The 23,115-nt window shown below is 35.9% G+C and overlaps 1 protein-coding gene across 1 annotated transcript; it reads right to left on the bottom strand.

The window, feature by feature from the left end:
- Positions 1 to 1,203: 1,203 nt before the first annotated feature.
- zgc:110329 (uncharacterized protein LOC550500 homolog) lies at positions 1,204 to 20,034 on the bottom strand. Its single transcript, XM_033972847.2, has 8 exons — positions 19,740 to 20,034; positions 14,111 to 14,296; positions 12,804 to 12,878; positions 12,621 to 12,716; positions 10,433 to 10,549; positions 7,905 to 7,955; positions 6,446 to 6,562; positions 1,204 to 3,480 (listed from the first exon to the last, which is right to left on the bottom strand). The coding sequence occupies exons 1-8, from the start codon at positions 19,824 to 19,826 to the stop codon at positions 3,151 to 3,153; spliced, it is 1,059 nt and encodes a 352-aa protein (XP_033828738.1). The 5' UTR covers positions 19,827 to 20,034; the 3' UTR covers positions 1,204 to 3,150.
- Positions 20,035 to 23,115: the final 3,081 nt, after the last annotated feature.

The following is a 23,115-nucleotide window of genomic DNA, read 5'->3' as shown; positions in this document are numbered from 1 at the left end:
CCTTTTTCATCGTAGACAAATTAAATTTGGTACAAACATAGAACATGTCAAGACAAGTAAAAAATTATATTATGACCCCACCCTAAACCCTACAGGAAGTCGGCCATTGTGGGCGGAACCCCATTTTTTCAAAATTTTACCTCTCACATTTGGATTTTTTGCGCCTCAGATTTTCATTGAAAAAATTTGCAAATTGGTCAAAATGAACTAGACCCATGTGGGATTATAGGGAACTGTCTTGGATTTTTCTACATCATAAAATATGGGTGTGGCCAGCCTGCAAAGAAAAAAGCAATATTTTGAAGTGTTTAAGTGAGCATAACTCACACATGCAGTGTCCTATTTCCCGGCATATACATTTTGTTTAAAATCTTGATCTACATGAAATGATATACAATTTACATATGTCAGAATTTTTTTTACTCCACAGTGCCCCCTTGAACTTTTGAATCGGCCCAAAAAAATTAATTTGACGTAAACATTTGAAATTGGGCATGGACATCCCTATTGCCATACTGAACAAAAAAGCCAAATAGAACATATCTCTATTTTCAAAGGTGTTGCCATGGCAACATCTGACATTTCTCATTGAAATACATGGGTTTTGGTTAACTGGGATGAAAAATAATTACTTTGTCATAGACTATTGAAATTTGGTACACATATCCCTCTCATCATACTGAACACAAAAGCCAATGAGGATATACCTCTATTTCCAACCGTTCAGGCGTGACGTCATAAATGGAATGAATGGAGTAGTATTACTGAGACGCTGATTTTGGGGGGAGGTTGCGATGTAAGCGGGAACGAAGCGCAGGAGCTTCACGGTGGCGTGTACCCCGCGGTCGCAAGGGGTGGCGAGGGCCTTTATCACTGCTTGCAGTTTTAATTATTATTATTATTATTATTATTATTATTATTATTATTATTATTATTATTATTATTATTATTATTATTATATTGTAAATGTCATCACTTATCGGAGTAGCTTCTTCAGCTCTAACAGGACTGAGGGCTCTTGTAAGTCACTGCCATAAATATGTCTCTAGCTCCTTCGTTTTGTTCACTATTGTATTTGCTTTTAAAAATGAAAAGAATATCTATTTTAACAGTCTCAAATGGTGTGTGCAAGTTAAATTATATTTGTAATCCATGACAGGTTTTCTTTTGGAGTACTTTACAAATGTGACTGCAAGGCTTGCATCCGTAAAAACAAAGTCAGCTTTATTGACAGTAGTAGAGTAGTGCTGATAAAGGCAGGAGCCAGGGGAAGCTCGTACTGTGCAGAACTCAGGTATAAAACCATCATAGCGTCGTGTTCACTCAACGGGCAGCTCGCTCTTCGCACCTCCTCATGTAACTTTGAGGTCACTATGGAAGGAATCACAAGTGTCCACTGAAGCCCCCTTCCACGAGAACAGCCTAAACATGTAAACTTTATCATATCATATACGGTACAAAACATGCATCCCATGTTTGTCCACGACTATCAGTCTTACAATGTACACTGTATGCACAAAGTCAGAGATGCAACAAAACAACTAGAGTCTTAAGGTTCAATATGCATTTGGTTTGTACAGTTTGGCTCATTTTTAAAAAATCTTACTTATTTGTTCACACACCCACTCCAGTCACATTAGTGTGGCTCATTGCGAAAGGAAGGGCATCCAGTATAAAAATCTGTTGCTGTGCGAATATTTTGGCCAATGGAAAAAGCAATAGAAACATAATTGTTAATTCAAATGTGTACACAAACCACAGTGGGTCATTGGTCATTGATGCAATTAATTGATATGACAAAAAATGAGCTTTTACGCTGACCTGAGAAAAAAGCAATAAGCAATATTTCAAACGCTGTAGTAAATATCAACTTATATGTAATGGTTTCCTATTCCCTGAGCATGGAATGACAAATACATAAAAAGCTTAAATTGAAGAGAACAAATTGTAGCTTATTCAAATCACATACGCATATTGAACCATTAAGGCTGTACAAATGAGTCCACTTTATTATATCAACATAGTTGCATCTCTACACAAAATCATATCAAAACAATAAAATAAAAATCCACAAACTGTACACGTCCTTCACTAGTCACTATTTTTTCAACCACTGGAAAACTTTTCAAGCTACTTTTAATGTATACAGCAAATCTCCTCGTACTAGTGGGCCATCAAAACAGCCTGAGGTAAGCTTTAGCACATGAGACATGAGCTTCAATTTAAGGGCTAAAAAATACAAAATGATAAAGGACCAGAGATGAATCCATACCAACCATCACAAGACAAAATAAACACTAAAATCTTGTAAACATGTCTATACAAAGTGCCACACTTGATCCCGAATGCCAACTAGATTATCTCAGACTTCATAGACCTATATGTAGTGCAACACAACTTCAACACATGATTACAGTGACAAAAGGCCAAACCCAAAAGGCAAGAAAAGGGTGAAATTATTGTTTTTAACAACGCATACTTTATAAGGTTTTACATCGCGTCCACATATTGTTATTGATTTTTGATGGTTATTGGTGGTTTTCAATTCTTGAATGTGATGATATCATACTCCCAGATGGGGGCAAGAGCCAGTTTTTCCAGATAAGATTTTACTTTGCCATGAAATATCAATAATGGAAAAATCAGGGTAAACAATTGTATATTTACCTTTTTCATAAGAACTCACTGTATTACAACAAAAATCTGCATTTTCACTTTTAAGTTGTGTTTATGTGTAATCACAACATTATAGGATTTGTATAGTTTAATAGTGAGCTGTAGAGCAGGTCAGAATTCTGTGGTGTTATTTACTGTTCAGCTGTCAGATTGCAAATTTGTTGACATGGCTTGTGGTTAATATATAACTGAGCCTAAACCCTGGGACAACGTTCATCCTCTTCTCTGTCAGCATAAATAAACAAAAGTGTAATTATTTTTACACAATAGGTTCTGAAAGTGTTTACACTATTCAGCCCCAAAGATGTGCTTGTTATGTGAGTTATACAAGCCCCGCCCTCCATCTGAAATCATGACATCATCAAATTCTACAACGTGAATGCAGTCTATGTGGCTCCAATGTGTAGACAGAGACGTAAATTCACCAGATTAAAATACACGTTTACAAAAATCTCTCTCCATGTTTTTGGCTCCTCAGTGTTCTCGTTTCTGCTTGCGGCCCTTGTCCACCTCGTCCAGCCCTGATGCTGACCGTTGCATTTCGCGGAGCTGGGAGTGGGTGCGCGGCTGCTGCTTCTTGAGCTTCTCCAGGTGGATGTCGATGGGGTCCAGCTCAGGCTCAGAGGCAGGCACAGGCAGGTACCCTTCATCCCGGGGCAGGCACATGCACCATCCTGCGCCAGCCAGGTCCAGCTCACTGTAGTTAAACTCAGACTTCTTGAGCTTGAAATCCACCATGTCGGCTGACTGGCTCATGTCCACAAGCAGGTTCCAGAAGACACAGCTTAGGATGATGCCCAGGAGCTGTAGAGAGAAATTGGATGGGCCATATTAGGTTGGACAACTTTATATCGAATTGCAACTTTTCTGACAAGCATTACAATCCCAATTAGATTTATATTTTAAGTTTGAAGAGATGGGATTCAGTTGAAAGTTCATATTTCAAACATGTTTACAAAAATTTACACAAATACTGAAACATGAACAAACTGGCAAACTGATACAAGAACCACAGTTCAGAACATGTTTGTACAGATCTAAACTACAGGGTTAGCCATTTTATACAGAATAAAACAGGATATTTTGTGGTTTGTGGAGGAAATTATGGGACATCATCTATCGATTTGATGGCGATTAATCTTGTAGCTCTACTTCCGAGTGTTCTGATAAGATTTGTGTTACTTTTTTTTTACAATCGATACAGTATACAGGGTGCATCTAAAACATTTTTAAGAGCCTTGGCATTCACAGATCAGTGAAACATTATTATTTTACATACATATGCACATATAGACTTTACTGCACACAGGGAAATTTGTTCTCTGCATTTGACCCAATAAGAACTGAAGCAACCAAGCAAGAGCACTGGGCGACCACAGTGCAGTCACTCAAAATATTGGTTAATAATAGATAAAAACTAAATAAAAATGTAATCTTGTATTGAATGGATAAAAAATATATTTTTAGAAAAATATGAATTTTTGTGAACTGTGTGTGATTAACAATTCTCTAAAGCTTGAGTCACACATTCGACTACTTCATCAGGTTAAAAATATCTATGACTGTCCTCCATCACACTAACAAGAATTCCACTGACACGTGTAACAAGCAAGGCAATTAAACCACTGCTGCCAACAGTGACATATTTTAGTTACATTTTTGTCACACATACAATAATGCAGCCATGTTTCTAAGTAACAGCTCACACCCTACCTTGTGATTGTCAGGTACAAGTAGTAATAGTAATAGTAGTAAAAGCTTATCATCTTTAAGAGTTGTCATTTCGTTTATCAAGTTTCCTTTTCCCCAATTCCTATATTTGAATATATATTTGGTTTAAAGGTGCATTATTCATTATGTTATTATTCAGCCTATGTTCTATAGCATGGATTTAATGTATCTACTGGCATGGAGTAAATACTGCCGTTAGGCCAGTTAAATACGCAGCAATAATGTGTCCTACCACAACTCTGCAGATGACACTCAGATTTATGTCTCATTGCAGCAGCAGTGGATTCAATCTGACACCGCTTCCAACTAATCAGTGTGTGGATGCAAAACAACTTTCTCCAACTAAACTCAGACAAGACTGAAGTCATGGTCTTTGTGCCATGGAAACAAAGAGAAAGTGTCAGCAGTCACCTCCAGTCTCTCTCTCAAATACCTTCTCCACCAAAGTACATCTCTGACATGTTAGTGCCATATAAACCATCTCACACTCTAAGGATTCGACAAATGTCTAACCTGATTATTTCCATAATTGATGAGAACTCACTATATTACAACCTGTAGGGCAGGTCAGAATGAATTCTCTGGTGTAATTTACTGGACACAGCTGTCAGATTGGAAATTTGTTGACCTGATTTATGATTAATATCTCTGTAATAACTGAGCCAAAACCCTGGTAAAAAGTTCATCATGTTCTCAGTCAGCATAAAATAACAGAGAGATTTCCAAAAATTTCTCCTTGTCAGTATTCTCATTTCTGCTTGCCGCCCTTGTCCCCCTCGTCAATGACATTTAGAAAAAGAAAAAACAAACAAACTAATATGCAAATATGATTTTTGCGCTCACTGCAGACTAACTCAGGTGGCAGGGAGTCTAACCCCAAAGTCTGTAATGTTAATTGGATTTATTGGAGACAACTACTGGGACCAAACACATTTGGAGGCGAGGGAACAAATATCACAATAAATCTTCTTTAGAAAAGTAATGGCTGTAATTACTTTTCTCTCAATGGTCTGCAGCGCTTGGAGCTACAAACTCATTTAAGTGTCACAAACAAAACAAGCCTTCATTTTAGACCAAAAAGTTCAGTGACGCTTACTTGTCATGCTGCTTTAAAGAAAAATTGGCACACAGCGACTAGGAAACGGGTAAATCACTTGCTTCATTTACCACCTATTTTCAAGATTCACTTTTTGTCACCTCCACTACCAAAATAAACACAGTTATCCTTTTCTCAAATGGATATGAATAATTTGAGAGAAAGCTTTATTTATCCCCAGTCTGAGATAACACATTCACCTTTCTCTTAATTTTTGACGGTAATCTATATCTGAAAAAAAATATGTGTATAATGTGTAATGGGTGTGTCTTGGTCTGATCCCCCAACTCAAAACACCAGTACAAAAGTGTTCCTGAGAAAACAATATGCAATTAAGCCCTGGTTTTGAATGTATTAAAGAAACTGAAAGAAATGTGCCTCCACAATGTATTTTTTTAAAAGAGAAAAAAATACAGAAATATGAGATTTTTCATGCCACTAACGGAAAAGAAAACATTAATTTATCATTTTTTCATGTTGTTTTATAGTAATCCAGCAGTCTACACTTATCAACATTAAATCTACTTCTCTTACTTTAGGACTGCAAAATTACCGGTAATCACAATCGAATCCAGTTCACAAGGCTGAAAAGGGTGCAATTTGTGCAGTACCCTAATTTACTCCATAAACTATAAAATATCCTGTCTTATAAAATTAAAATGGTTAACATCGTAGTTTAAATTTGTACAAACAAGTTTCTGTGATTCTTTTATTACTCTGTCAGTTCATATCAGTCTTTTTCTGAATTCTTCTGGACTCGTTTAAAATGTGAACAGAATCATACCATTAAAACATAAATCGCAAATCTAACCGCAGCTGCAATGCTTGTCAGAAAAATCGAATACTCTTCCCAAATCATCAGTATTCTTCCCAAATCATTCAGCCCTATCTCACTACAATTCAAGGAGCTGTGAGAGCGTAAGAGTACAAAAGTTTTCTGACCTGAGGCAGTCCGATGGCGCAGCACAAGGCGATGGTGATGCCGATGTTGTCGCTCATCCATAGATTGACCGCATGGATACAGCCGCGCACATGGATCACCTCATGTAGAGTCTCCCTCTGAACACACAGGGAGAAAAAAGGTCTTAAAAATTGACTGAAAACCGATCAACCATGCACCCACTGATGATCTTTTGATTTTATCTTGGGCTCTTTTAACTACTGCTGTTTTAGCTGGAAATAGTAGTCATAGTACTGATTTCTTTGTCATGTCTCAGATCTTTTGTCTGAGTGTGTTGATAATGCCTGATGTGTCTATAATGCCTGTAATAATAATTACCATATCGACTTATCATTCAATAAATGAAAGTTGGAATAGTATATGTTAGGGCTCAATGTTTACCGTGTGTACAATTTCTTAGCAATAATGAGGAGATTTTTTACATTTTCATGTAATAAGGTAAGACTTGAACTGTAGAACGTTGAATAAATTACTTATACTATGTATTTGTTACAGCTCATGCCTTTTGATGATATGGTATATTTAAAAATAGGTTCACTAGAATAATCTTGCTTAGTGTCACTGTCGTAAAGTACTTTGAATATTACAGTTTATCGCAATATTTCTCTGTAGCAATATATCGTGCTTCAAAATGTGTTATCATAACAGACCTATTGTCTATTCAGTTTAGTAATACATCTGATGTTGTCTGATGCTTTTACCTGCTTCGGGACAATGAATAAAATCTAGCTATTGTGCTAACTTCAGCATGTATATGTTGAAGCTTCTTGCTTAATATGCACTGTCCTAATTCAAATAAATAAGTACACAGAAAGCAGAAATAAACTGTTAAAGGTGCCATCCAGAGTAATTATTTAAACTGTGTTAACTAAAGACATGTGTAGTACAGTAAAGACTGTAATGTAATCTGCTAAATTAGTTCCTTATTACAGCAATTAAACCACCCGTTACATCCCAACTGTAAGGTAAATGGATCCTCATATGATAAAAAAGCTGTTTTGTTTCTTAATCAATGCAATATTATGAACTCATTGGCATATTATTCAATAGCCACTGAGTTGGATAATTTTCACAGTCCTGAGTAGAATAGTAATGTCTTGCTCAATGTTCCCTCCTAGTGCATCTACTAATCCTTTTTATCCACATAATTAATATTTAAATACTTGAAAAAACAATAATAATTTACATAATGTTTTGTCTAAAGTTACCCTGTAGAGAAGAATACACTTAAGATAAGAAAAAAGTTTTGTTACTCTTCTTATAAAATTCTACAGTAGATTTTTGCCCATACAAACACATAACATTCAAAACAGAATTTCAGATTTTCATAATTGGCAAAAGCAATATCTGTCCTTCAATTCATATATCCACAATCATATAATAAAAGTAATAATAAATATTTTGTTGATCTTGGCAGTCAAAACAAACCACTCCTGTTACCTGCTGATCCAGTGTCCTGTATCCGCAGAGTGTATTGATGACCTCTCCCACCTGTGAAGACAACACATGTTAAAATCATCGTCACCAAATAAAGACTGAAATACACAGATTGGTCACTGCTCTTAAAGCCAGTCCAAACCTGCTCTTTCTGACCCAATGGAGCATGAAGCAAAGTGTGCCCTTGTGACTGCTGTTGTGACAGGTACAGGCCGATAACATGTGAAAACCAATCTACCGTCTCCAATCTGAGTCTAGCATCAGAGCAGTGTGATACAGGGACCCTGCTCTTCCATAGGTGCTGTATGAGAAAGTTTATGAGTAGCTCCATATGGGAATTTTGCGGTATTGAGTGCACATTTTAAGCACATTACGGATGGGTGATATATATCTGTTTTGTTAGTTATAAGGCAGGGTAATTATGTCCATTACCCATACCATTTTCAGCCCAATCTTCGTTGCCAAATCTGCATCAGCAATACTAATTTTGCCTGGCCCCCTCCTCGATGCAATATGTAACCCTACAGAATGTTGTCATTTTAAATCCAATTATTTCTAGACATTCCTACTTCTGCTGCCCCCGACCTGATGAGAGAAGTGGGGACAGTACCATGGACTGGGAGGGAGGCCATCATGGACTGTCATTTCATTTGGAGCGGGAAAACCACCCAAAGCCTGATAACTCTGTAACACATCCTCTGTTTGGAGTGCCAGGGGCTGCTCGCACACATTCAATTCGACAGTAAAGGAGTAATCTATGGGGGCTTTACTGGACCGGATTTCACAGGATAACCCAAGGCTTCTAAGCAAATGTTGAGGTTTACTACGGGCAATGGAAAAACGCAGCAGGATCAATAATTTAACACATTTGATAAGGAATGTGATGATATAAAGTTTTTATGCTGTGGTTATTGTGAGAAGAAACTTAGTTTGTTCAAGATTAATGACCAAAAAACAGAGAAATCCTTCATTTACTTTTTATATTGTCTCATAGATCACAATTCCTATTGCATGTGAACAGAAATCTAAAATCAAAAAGCACTTTAAATTAAATCTATACTCGAAAATAGTAAACCTAAATGTAAACTACTTTTTTGTTTCTAAAATGATCACAATTGTTATTTGTTAGTCCTTGAGATTATATTGTGACCAATTATCAATTAACCAAATAGTCTTGTCATCCCTACATTTGAGACAACAAATTTTATTGTACAATGTGGAGTTTTTATGGCAACAATTACCGTAACCTCAAAATCATAAACTAATGCATTGCCAAAATTACTACAATTTATTGACCATCTCTTTTCCCCCGGTCATTTGCATTGGTTTGTTTAAACTAAAAATATTGGTCTATTCTGCCTTTCAAATACAATATATAAAACATTATTTATTCCAAAATCATATGTAGTTCATGTTTTTTTTTTTTTTTAGATTTCTTGTAATTTTCTTTAATTTTCAGACTTTATATGTGTAAACTTCAACTGTCCATTTTTATAAAAGAGACAAGCTGCTCGAGGTCACTGACAGCCTGCTCGTCCAAATGCCCATGTCCTGTTGTGTCCTGTTATTAATCTGATGCTATTAGCTCTACACAAACTGCTGTCATCAGGCCTGACCTTGTTTTGATGTATGAGACAGAAAAGTGACACAAACACAGTGGCCATTACATTTACATAGAAAGACTGTTCTCTGAAATGGTCCGACCACTGATGACTGGTCTGTTTTTATGTCCATGTGTCCTTCTGCTGCAGATTACTATAAACTACAGCTAATGTGGATGTTTCACAGGGTTCATACCAAGGTCACTGTGTGTCAGGGACAGAGAGAGACTAATGCCTACTGTTCAGAGCTGCCATTAATTTTGTTTTCCTGTTAAAGTTTCAGGATACATTTATTTTAAAATATGGTTTATACTGAGACTATGGTAGTAAGTGGTACATATTCCAATCATTTTATTTAATGTATAAAGTAATAAATGTTGCTTACAACCTCTACTGAAAAAATATTGATTACAGATTAAAGGCAATGTACCCGATTTTTACAGTCTTAGTACCAAGAGACTGCGAATGACAATTAGCATGCTAATCACTTACTTTCTGATTATTGGACCATCAAACAGTTTATATTTAGATAGAGACAGTTCATAGCCTTTTCAGCATGTTGTTTAGACTATGGGGGCCACTATAGTCTAACCATACCAATGGGAAACACTGATAAGAAAAATGCTAAATCTGATTTAAAATATTAAGCTAAAAAAGAACAAGGATAAAAAAAAAAAATCCCCAAAAAATCTTCTTTGTTTTAGACATGTTTTCATATCCATGACAATACAATAAATTAATCAGAGTCGACCTTATTTGATGAAACAGCAAAGAAATCAAATGAATTATCTCAAAATGAAGTAATAGAGGAGCATAATATCTCCAACCAGAACATTACAGTATTCACCATTGTATAGGCTTTATTTTTCAGTGTTAACTTGAATAAATGTGGGTAAGCTTTTGGGAAAAAAGAGACACATCAGAACTCACTTTCCGTCTGACGCAGCATGTATAAGGAACCCCACAGGCCAATGGACCAGTGCCATTACAGAAGTGGTACTGATTCACTCCCCAGTCTTTGTACTCATCGCCTCCACAACAGGAAAACTGCAAGACAAATTGGACATACAAGGTTGTACTGTGCGTTCAGCAGTAATAATATCACAGACTTCAGTACAACTAATTGAGTAGGACATACTGTATGTTGCTCATCACAAAAACAGCATTGTGTAATATTTTACTCCCATTTACAATCTACTTTTCTGATAGAGGGTATGTCGCCTCTTTGTTTCCATGGAGATGTTATTGCTTTGCAGAGGATGTGCCACAGTATGACATTAAACTCTTCTGTCGTCATGGAGACAAGCAAGAGACACCTCCAGCCCAAGTTACAGGTCGGATCTTTGGAGCTCACAGTAAGAATTCAATGATTTTAAGGTATTTTGGTGGAGGGTACACCACCTGTTCATCACAATGGGGTGTTATTACTTTGCAAATGTTCCACAGTATGGCATTAAGCGTATCTATCTAGCATATTTTTCATTATATGTGTTTTTAATGCTCAAAATTACCTTGAGAAACATTGCATTGTTACTCTAAGCAAGGTCGCTGGTCTCCATAAAGATACACGTTTAATGCTATATTGTGGAACATTACAAGCAAAGTAATAACATCTCCAGGATGCTAGTGGCAGACCCTCCACCAGAACAACACTATCTGACCAAGTAAATAAAAATATCCAAGAAGTACTAGTGTCCTAAAGAAACGTATACGTCCTTAAATAGATATTATATTTAAATTATATTCTATCACACAAAGACTGAAAGGATGCAAGTAAGATGCAAGGCCACTATTCTGTGAAAAGGTAACACTTATGGCAATTAAGTCTAGAAACATAACTTAGATATTGCAGAAGACCTCTGTCTCTTCTCAAATGACCTCTACTAGCTCCAGACATGATGTTGCTGTAGTGATAAACCACTTTTATAGCACCTCTGGCTTGAATGTGATAATGAAGAAATGTCAAAAGTATAAATGGTGTAGTTACAAGACAAGATAAACTTCCGGCCCTGTGTATTCAAAATAATGACATCTGATAATGTACTGCTGAGAAATGCCAAGGAAGAGACAGTTCACATTGATTTCTGGACAAAAGGTAAGGTAGGTTGTTTCTTAAGAGACAATATGACAGAACTCCAAATTAGAAGAACCTCTTTTTGCTGTCATAGCTTGAGTCAATATCTGTAATTGTCAGATGAAAAGTTTAAAAAGGCAACAGTTGTTCAAATTACCACTTTTGCTCAAAGTTTAATAGCTTGAACTAGCCCGTGGACATAATAGTTTATTGACAAAACATGTTTTCTCATTTGAACAATTAATTGCACTGTTCTAAGGCAATAGTGCAGAAGGGTTGTCTATTGGGTCCCCACACAGCTTATGACATCTGTGTGTCATTGGGCAAGACACTTTACCAGTATTGTCTTTAAATATGTAATTATCAATGAAAAGAGCTTTAAAATCCATATTAACTTGACTTAAACACAACTTTGTAAATCCAAGAAGCACACCTTTCTGCTCCCTACCTCTCACTGACACATTCATCAGAAAAATTAGCGTTGAGTAAAAGGTTGTGTGCAGGATTTTTCTTGATTTCTTTCATATAAGATTACCACTGCATCCATATGTATTATTGACAATTACAAAACAAGTTACATTGTGTTAAAGGTTTCACCTTTTGCGTTCTAGTTCTGAAGTCAATCTGAAAGGATAATGAGCTCCTCACTTGGGTTGCCAAATTCTGTGATTAAAACCAGGTGCAATTAATCCAAAATGAACCTGCCCTCAATATATGACAGCTATTAGCATGTTCAGTTCATGATCAATGATTGTATTACCAAATAGTGTTGAGTAGTGTTGTCAAAATACTTACATTTTAAAGTTGATTTTGATACAAAGATTTAAATACCAACAAAGTAAAGTTACCTGCTTGAATATCACCATGTGGTCTTTTCTGATTTAGAACAAAATTATATATATATAAAAAAAAAAAAACAACAAACTATTCAGCAAAGGTCCAGTCTTTTATGTGATTTTTTTGTGTCAATACTTGTTCAAATGAGTATTTAGTATATAATATCTGATACAGACCTCAATTACATCTAGCCTCAATTCAACTCACCTTTTGCTGCACATAATCCAGGATGTTTTTGAAGTCCAGATCGTCGTAGTAGTGTTTAATGCCTTCTCGTATACTGCTTTGAAATAAGGCAGACGTCTGAAACAGAGACAGCAAACAGATGACTTTGTTGTTTTGGGTCCTGAGGATGTGGGTAATTTCAGAATAATTGCGAACGTCTCGTACCTTTTTCTCAAAGATGAGAGCTGTGGTGAGAGCGACTGCCTGGAGGAGCAGCAACACGCAAAGAACACAGAGAAACTGCAAAAAAAAGTAAAAATACATTTGTTCAGCTAAGTAGGGTGCATAGAAGGTTTGGTGTATAAAACCTATATAACTAAACAAAAAGAATTATATCTTCACTGTAGCAAAATATGCTTCTTTTGTCATGACATAAGATACTTTACAATATATTTGTTTTGTTTATTTTATTCATAGATGGTCCTATCCCAAAAAAAACATGGTCTAGGTGTGAAGTATATCCTGACAAAATACACTTAAAAAGCCAAGCCTCCATGTCAAAGCCTGATCTTGTCAAATCTCAGAAGCTAAGCAAGGCCGGGTTAGGGTTAGAAGGAAGACCAGTGGGAATATCAGATACCACAGTGGGGCAGCAGTGGCAAAAACTATCATTATGTACTTAGGCAAGGCACTTCACCCACTTTGCCTAGTGTGAAAGTGGTGTGTGTGTGAGTGTTGGTGGTGGTCGGAAGGACAGATAGCGCAGACTTTGCTTTCGTCAGACTGTCCCCTGTATGCATTGTTGTTGTTGTTAGAAAAGAAAAAAAACAAATAAATATTGTCCTGACTTCAATTTTGAGTATGTTTCCAGTATCTTATATGCACAATTTTTCAATGCTTTTTCTTTTGGGGAAGTTTGTCATTACCCTTGACTGATTCTGAATATGTTTTTTAGGATAATCCTCCCACACAGTCACTCCTCCTTTGACTTCAATAATAGAATCTTTTCTAAGTGAAAGTAATTATGAAGCAACAGCTGTGATTTCACCTGTGAGGACAAAACTATTCAAATAGTTCAACATCTGCTGTCTGTTAAAATAATAACAGTAAATTTATACATCGCTTCTTCTAGTCCCCAGATGTTTACCTACTTACACTAGGAAAAATGTCCATAACCAAAGAGGGGCCTACTAATCACAATTCACCTCTGAATGCAAATGAAATGAAAGCATCCATGAATTAAAAAGCCTAACTATAACATAGCTCAAACACAAGACAACATCTTCCACTATCACACATTGAAGGTTTTTTTTTTTTTTTTTTTGTGAAAACTATTATTGAGACATTTACTCTAGCACCATATGGGATGTATACATCCCATTTGCCAAAAGGGCAATCATAAAATCTGAGTTTAACATCATCATCATCATCATCATAATTTATCATTGCGCTAAATAAACATTTACGCATTTAATTCAAGTGTCTTAATACCAATTTACCAAGCCTCATCTTTGCCCCATCACCACCCTTACCATGTGCAGTAGAGTCTTGTTGTCCCGCAGCGATCCCACCATGCCCACCACAGAAACGGTGAACATGACTAGCCCCAGGAGAATGAGCACCACAGCAGGGGCCAGGAACAGCCCCTCCAGGGTCCGGTTCTTCTGCCTTTCCACCTCGGCATATACCCCCACGCACAGCACACACAGACCCATCAGCTGCAATGCAAACACTCTGAGTCAGTACCTTTGATATCCTTTGATACTGTGGAGAAACCGGTTAGTGAGCATGAGATCCATTTTCTGTAACTTCTGATGTGTGTTTTAAAAAGAATATAGGGCCCAGAGCGATATCAATAGGAGTCAAGAGGTTAGTGCGTGTACAGCAGGTTTTTGAAAGTGAGTAAATGTGCAGTTTAGAGTGTCTTTGATGATTTTTGGGAAAGAAAAAAAAAAAAGAATAACCCTCATCCTACACACTTCGAGCCCTTAAAGTGGCTGTACCTATTTTTTCACATAGTAAAGTAAAATCAGTTTTACCCCAGTACCAATATTATAATAGCAGCTCTCCAGAGTTAAAATGAGACCGCTGTGAGCTGTCTGCGTTTAATTATAAAGCTTTTTCATCTGTAAACCAGGAAGTAATGCTGGTGAAGTAAAGCTGGTCCTAATTGGTAGCATTACCGTGACTGCAAAACTCTGGTCTCTGAATGTTGTGAAGAGTGCTTGTAAACTCATAGTGGTGAATATAATTGGATTCCCGGAATGTGTTAGGAAAGTGAGGAATAATGCGTTTGGACTGCTGCAAACAATTGAGCTAGTTCTGTTTTCACATTTTTAAGACAGTATAAATCTGGTGCAGGAACTTTAAGATATAGATTATTATTATTATAATAACAGAAACATCATTGGTGAGCAAAATTACACATTGTAGAGAATATAGCATTTCCAAAACAATAAAAGGTAATATGGTGATCGAACTATGCTTGCATTAACAATTAATACTCTATAGAAATGTAACACCTCCTCTTTAAGCTAGTCCACAACAACATGGATTGTAAAACGATTGCTTTGATGCAAGCAATTTGTGGTTAATATATTATACAATTAAAACATCTTGAAATGTGTCCATCTTCAAAATCTTCAAAACTAAATTCAATATGAAACCATAACTATGTTCTACGATTGGTTTTCTAAAATTACTTTTCAAACACAAGAACATGAGTAATGCATATTCAGATCATAGCCCACAGACTGCCTGCAGCACAACGTTCTCGCGAAGCCCGCTGTGCTGTTTTGGGGGGTTAGGATTTTGGATTAAATTGGAGTTGGTGTAGTATGACCGCATCATTACGGGGCTAAGTGAAGCTGGGTGGGTTTCAGAGCCGGTGGACAGGACATTAAATCACCACGCCTCGCCGAGAATCACTATCTTTAATTAGTTTGACCCTCCATTCAGGCTAAATAAATCCTGCAATACCAAAGGGGTAATGCGTCTAAAGTGGGACCGAGCGGACTTTCCAACTTTAAAGTTAGTCTGGAGGGGAAATAGAAGTTGAATATGGCAATTGGCCTGGCACAATACTATATCAACGCCAAGACATATTCTTGAGGGGTTATCATTTATCGTATGTACTGTCATGAACTTTTTCTTGCTTTTTCTTGTAGTATGTTCACTTTTGAGCTGAGGTAGAATAGTGAAATTGCTTTGTACTGTACCTTGTTATCATGGGACCGTGTTTGTTGAACTGCATTATAAATTAATTGTGAAAATAATCTACAGGCCTTGAACAGTATAAGGGGTATAATATTGTATTCAATATTATAGTAGTAATTATTGTTTTCTGCTGTACTATGTCACACAGACCAGTTATTGTGAGTTTCTGTTGACCTATTTCTAAAACACAGGGGTTACAGTCGGTAAATGAAGTTGAGTTCATTACTGTTTTAATGCAAATGCATATGGCTGGACTGGGCTTACATTTGTTCTATTGATTGTCAATAGAGAAACTGAGGCAATTTGCATTAAGGGAAGGGCCCAATATCTACAGTGTACCTCAGCCACAGATAATGCCCTCCATAAAGCACTATACATTTGGCTCCAGTCCCAATAGCACTCAGCCTTTACTGATGTAGCACAAATTATACTGGACTAGTACCTGTCATTATTTGCAACCAGTTATATTTAGGTCAGCGGATAAGGGCTAAAAGGCTTCAGCTAGTTAACTGTTTAAATACAAATAGACACAGACTATACGCCCATGGACCACTATAGAACCTACCTGGACGACTGAGGGATTACACAGATATAAGACCACATGGTAATATAAAAGATAAAAGTACCAGTCTTATGATTTTATGTTGAAATTGACATTCTATTATCTAAAGAAAGAGCGTTTTTTATTATCATCATGGTATTAGAATCGGTATTGAGTATCGAGTCTAATCCTGAAACTGAAATCGAGTTTGAAATTTTTGTATCGTGACAACATTAGAAAGAATTACAATTGCCTAAACCTACTGATAACTACAATTGATAAAAGCTGCATCAACTTACATAATATTATAATAACATTATAATGTATCTATAGCTTATTCATCTAAGCAGTTTTACTTTTAGAATACATTTTTTGATAAATGTTTCTGAAAATCATCATCACACACAACATTTTTTCACTCTTAAACATTTTGAAAGAACATTGTACAAAACATTGAAGCTGGTTCAAATATGCCTAAATGTCATTATAGTGAATTAGGCTAGAATTCCCTTGGACCAGGAAGCAGGCAAAGTCTAGTATATGACACCCTCACTTAACAGCACTACACTACAAATGGAAACAGATCGATATAAGACACAGAAGTATTCAAGTTATCTGAAATATAGAGACCAAAGCATACCCTTCATAGTCTTAATTACTTTTATACAATGTAGTGTGTGGGTATGCAAAAAGAAAGCTCCAGCTCCAACAAGCAGCATTGACAAAAAGATGATTAGTTGACAAAGATAGCTTTAATTAAGTCTGGGTCTGTGCCTCCAGGCCATCATTGTAATGTGTAAAACTGAACAAGAGACACTGGTGCAGAGAAAGACAGCGAGAGAGGGGCGAGATGGGTGTAGGCGGGTACATAGGCACCTAAATTTCTATTTTCATAATACATTATAAGACCCAGATTTCCCTCAAGTGTCTGGGGTGAGGGAAGTCTGGGTCTGGGAGTTCCTGTTTAGACTGCCGCTCTCGCAACCCAGCCTGGATAAGCAGAAGAAAACTGATGGATGGATGGCATTATAAGGGGACCTTCCACATTTTTCTGGGGACAAAAATCAGGTCCCTATTCCTTTATTATTCAATCAATAACTAGCAAAAGACAGTTTTTCCTATTGATAACATTGTACTGTGCCATGAAATATCCAATACGTAAATTCACAAATGTTTAATATGATGGTTTCTAGCAGTGACTAGAACTCTTAACTTCTTGTATTACAACAAAAATCAGCATTTTAACAACATATATTTTAGCTGCCCCCATCTGTATTAAATCTTATTGGTCTATAGAATATTGTGATGGCATCTGAAACACAGCAATGGTTTAAAATAGGTTAAGAAAGTAATAACTATGGCTAAGATTAGGATAGATCTCCAGGATACTGTAAACCAAGGTAATGTCCCCCAAAAACAGTGCTTCAGGGACTGTGGCCCTAATGTACTACAAATGCTCGTGCTTGGGTCATCTCTGTAATGTGTTGTTTGGGATGTTGCCGATGGGGACGGAGGAATATTTCCTGCAGATTAAAGGCATGTCCGGAACTGGATGAAATTAGGTCTAAATATGCCATTTACTTTGTTTCTGCTGCTTTTCTGCATGGGTTTGTACACATCTCAGCAGCAATGAAAACTAGGATATTGAATAAAGTTATGTATTATTTTTTTTTTAGTTGGATGGATTTTTGGTGATAAAACAGCTGAATTCATCTGTGTTATATTATGAGCGAGAGGTGAAAAATGTATTGATTAATTTCAACTAATTGAATCATCAAAAATAAAGTGGGTAATTGCTAGTATTGCTAGTCTAGCTAATAGAGCTCGACCGAGATCAACCAATACACTCAATACACATATTTTTTGGTCTGATTTTTTGGGGTAATTTAAGAGATGTAGTCAGGTTTGGGTAGTTATCGCTTTGCAATAATGTGTTCAAAAAGTGTTTTCAAAAGCTTTAGGCATCATGTTGACATGTCAGCCAAAACAAAATATCAACCTCTGCTGGAGATTTCAGGCCGACAAGCGCAAATATCAGCCTATCAGTCTATCTCTAGTTGATAATTTGAGGCTTTAGAATTTATGTTATTGTTAGGACTCATGAACCTTTGTCTTCAGATGAAGCTTTAATATTAAACAGGAGTGATGTGGTTATTATACTGTAAGTCATCTTGAGACAGCAGTTTAACATGATGTCTGAAATAAGAATGACTTATTTTAAGACTGTTGACAGTATCTCTGGTGGATCAAGGTATCCATAACAAAAGGACATGTGGGTTTAGAAACAACTAGAATAAAGTAGACCACCATTGGGTATTGTGTGTATACAGATTTAGGAAAATATTTGCAACTATAAGGTTATGGGTCCACTGCCATTTTTAATGTTTAATGAACATCAATAACAACTATAGGCATTACTTGTTTATTTAATCATGATGTCAAACCTGTTGGATTGTAATGAGTCATTTCAGATTTTCGTTGCTGATTTTTTACCACATTAACTAAAATACTATCGCCACAATTACATCATACTACTACTATTACTGTCTGATTCATCAGCTGGTAAAGGACACAAATGGTAAATAGAAAACGTTTCTTTAAAACACACAATGAAAATGGTTTACTGACCTACAAATGCGCCTCTTATTTGTGTCGGCCCACAGAAAAGCCACACCACTATGCCTTTAAATGGCTCCAACGCCCTGCGCCACCGCTGTTTGTCAAAGAGCGGCTTATTGTTATCATTGGACAATAAATGCAGCTAATAAAGACACGATGTCCATTTTAAATGACAGATTACCTTTAACCATTGAACTTACTATGATTTGAGCATTTAGCTGCTGGCAAGTAGGCGATAACCATCACGTTAGCCCTCCATCCACTGCTAGCATTGCATCTACCTTCATTGTAAAAAAAAAAAAAAATCACAACATCCTACAATGTTTTACCACTAAATCATTATCATTTTATCGAAACGTTATTTAGTTGAACCCAAATGTGTGTTATATGGTGTGATTGATTCAAAGGTTCACGGAATTTTAATAAAATTATGGGTATTCCCCGTACTATCAAACGTAATGGTGTTAATGTCAAAAAGCATCTGCAAAATGTGGACTAGGGATTTTTGATTTTTATAGCACAATACATGACCAAATCACGTGTCATCATAAGCCGAATTAAAAAGTAATGTTCATATATTTTAACTGATGTATAAGCATTTTTAAAAAGTGTACGTGTATTAAAATGATAGCTGATTATTTGGATATTTAATATGGCTAATGAATGGGGTTTGGCTGCCTCTCGCTTGAAGCTAATAATGGGTGACTCAGATTGGGACTCATCACTCTCATCCAAAAACTTCACTATTTCTGTACATTATCTATTGAGATTTATCCAAAACTTACCGAAAACAGCATGGAGTATACGTTTAGGGTGAATTTGATGAAGTAGTAGAAGCGATTGCTTTTTCTCATCTCTGAGTAGGGCGGCATGGTGCACACGGGTAAGCTAGCTCTCCTTCGATCACCTCAGGAAACTTCCAAAATGATACAACGTGACTAAAAACGTGTTATTATGAATGAAACACAAGCTAACTGTATTTAAAAACCATCGCAGCTCTCGTTTCTCGCTGCTTGATGTTGTTTAGCGAAGACAAAACCACTTCCGTGCGTCCGCCGGTGCACGCTTTGTTTTGACTACATCCTTAAAGGGACAGCACACACATGTACACTACACTATTACACTTTCATAAACAGTTACTTAAAGCCATTTATTAATCCAGCTGTACAATGTATCAGCACAATTCCAATAATAGGCCAGTGCCATATATATATTATAATTCATACGTTGCATATACATGAGTTTTTACCTAAAACCAATAGCCTTCAATCATTATTAATAACTATCGTATTAATAGTTTAGTCTCATTGTAGACCTGATATAATCAAATTTTAGACCATTAGCCCTAATATTGTATAATAGATTCTCAGAAAGCTAAAACTATTTTTCATGTATTTGGTGTAGAAAGTTTGAGAACTATAGGCCTAGTTTACCATTAGAGCAACATCAAAAAGTCTAAATGTGCTTGTGCTGTAGACTGTCCACAAATTAATATGCATACACAATTTTGTTCCATACAATAAAAAATAGCCTCAGGTAGTACAAAGCCCATTATTTTCTGGAGCCTATTATAATGATAAGGAGATGGGCATATATTATTCACTAATAGCCTACATTTGTCAACATGGTAGTACTTTTGTACAAACATTTGTCCTGTAACCAAAGGAGTAGGCTTATCATTTTGCAAGATAACCTAACTATAATCCTTAGCTGTTTAAGTCACTGTCGGCATGTTACCGAAGTCTTCCTCCTAAGTGACAGAGTATCCAAATAATCTACTTCCAACCCCATGTGTCACCCATGACCTAATCCATGCTGTTGCTCAGAGTTGCGTCACCTGTTGCTGGCTGCTGTTGGATATATGTGGCACGCTGTTGACATACTGTCAATTATAAATAGGTTTAGACACTAGCAAATCCTACCACGTGTGATATCACCAGGACAAGGCCTGTATGGAAACAAACAGCATTTCTTTATCTAGAATTCAATGTTATAGGCTTAAATGGCTTATGGCTTAAAATGTGAATGTCCTATACATAATAAGATATATGCAATTCCAAACTAATCATACAATGTAACCTATTGTACATTAATATAGGCTATAATAATGTATGTATGTATGTATGTATGTATGTATGTATGTATGTATGTATGCATGTATGTTCATTATTATTATTATTATTATTATTATTATTATTATTATTATTATTATTATTATTATTATTATTATTGTTATTATTATTATTACAGTTATTATTATTATTATTATTATTATTATTATTATTATTATTATTATTATTATTATTATTATTATTATTACAGTTATTATTATTATTACAGTTATTATTATTACAGTTATTATTATTATTATTATTATTATTATTATTATTATTATTATTATTATTAATTTATTTGCATTCATTTATATTTATTTATATTTATTTGTGTTTATTCATTTACTTAGATCTTAACTTCTTTGGGCACATAAGTTTTATCTCTCAGATTATTTCATTATTACCCAAAATGTCACCTTCTCCATCAAGATTTTCACTTCTTGACATTAGAAGAGGCCTGCACTTGTTTTGGTTGCATGTTATTTTTTGTCGTATTTATTACCAGCAAAATCCCAAAGAAAACATTACAGATGTGTTAAGTGCCCCCACCTTTATATAGGGTTCTTTTTAGTTGTATTAACATTTTCCATATGACAAGTTGCATTGCATCATGCAGTAATTTATAGTGTAAGACGACAATGAGCTCTCTCATCAAAAAGGTCGACCCTCCGGAGCTGAATAAAAGTGTTGAAGTCATTGTCATCAGTATGACATATGTTTTTTGCTTTTCCATCTTTTTATCCAAAGACACGTCTTCCATCACTGGTCAGTTGGCAGCAGAAACACAAGTAGACAAGTCATTCAGATCAGTAAAAGATGCAATTAAACAGTTATACTTACACTACACTATTATTTAGACCTTAATATGTCCATTTTGACCCTGGTACAGGCTGCTCCAACTCTCTACTGACTGCAAATAAGAACCAATGTCCAGCCATCCCAGTCCTATTACGTTTTCATAGAACTCAGGTAATTTGTTCTCTTATAGACGGTTCCGGATACTTTAGATCTAGTTTAGACCCAGTTTGATTTCCTGAGGAGCTACTTCTGAGAAGCAACGAAAGCAGAAGTAATATTTAGAGAGTGTTCCATCCGTCTGCTGAAGATGGGGGCAGTTTGCATGAAATGAAATGAATTGAGTTTGAATTTAAAACAGCAGCATGTTGATGTGCTTAGTCAAGTAAGTCGACTGCACAAGCACTTCTGCAGCCTGGCAAAAGATATTCAGAAATGTGCACTGCTACACTATCCAAGTATTTACATTTGAGGTTTGAGAGTGAACTAGTGCCAACCAACTACACTTACATTATATTTTTTATGCAAATTCATTGTATGTTTTAGTGAGTGTATTTGATTATTATTTGCATGTTATTTTTAACGTTATAGGCCAAATTCATTTAATACCACACTATGTAACTTTTATCCCAAAATTTAAAAAAAGTATATTTTTGTTTATGTTTTTTTATTTCATTTTGTATGTTTTTATTGTGCTGAAAAACTTCCTTCTGCCTGATTCCATGGCAATGTTCCTTTTGCTCTAATCTTCCACAGTATGCAATAAACTCACCTATCTTCATGGAGAATGTTCCAGAGTATGGTTTTAATTTTCTATCTCCATGGAATCCTGCAGGTGATGTGCCAACTCCAGAAAGTTACATATATGTTCTTTTAAATCTAGCCTGACATCAGTGTGATTTAGCTGCAGTGGGAAGGGCAGAATTCATCACTACACACTGTGGCAAATCCAAATGAAATAAAAGGGAAAGTAAAGTATACAACCATTGGATTTGTGGGTGTTATAATGTGGGAACATCATCCTGTTTTATTTCTCTGTGGTAATGTGGGAGTTTTTCAGTTGTAAAAGGAGACAGTTTGGGGTTTCCTTAGAGAAGCAACATAATAATTCATGAGCACTGCAGTCTTCTGATCTGTGTTTAACTTGTAGATTTATAAATGACATACATGTGTTTATCCCGTGCATCCCTCTTTGTATGGAAAACAACAAGTAACAAGTAGGTAAGGTGGGGGCAACAATTAATTCTCATAA

Source organism: Periophthalmus magnuspinnatus, chromosome 9 (assembly GCF_009829125.3).
Source record: "Periophthalmus magnuspinnatus isolate fPerMag1 chromosome 9, fPerMag1.2.pri, whole genome shotgun sequence".
In the NCBI taxonomy this organism is placed as follows: Eukaryota; Metazoa; Chordata; class Actinopteri; order Gobiiformes; family Gobiidae; genus Periophthalmus; species Periophthalmus magnuspinnatus.
The sequence above is the reverse complement of the archived record's forward strand: the minus strand, read 5'-3'. Positions and strand labels throughout refer to the sequence as shown.

What these genes read in the sequence shown, in the direction of transcription:
- zgc:110329 (XM_033972847.2), bottom strand. Translation starts at nt 19,826, where the DNA reads ATGCCGCCCTACTCAGAGATGAGAAAAAGCAATCGCTTCTACTACTTC. An exon ending in TATACTCCATGCTGTTTTCG is followed by an intron (nt 14,297 to 19,739) that starts GTAAGTTTTGGA and finishes TTTGCATTGCAG; the next exon opens with CTGATGGGTCTGTGTGTGCT. An exon ending in CATGCTGCGTCAGACGGAAA is followed by an intron (nt 7,956 to 10,432) that starts GTGAGTTCTGAT and finishes TTGTCTTCACAG; the next exon opens with GTGGGAGAGGTCATCAATAC.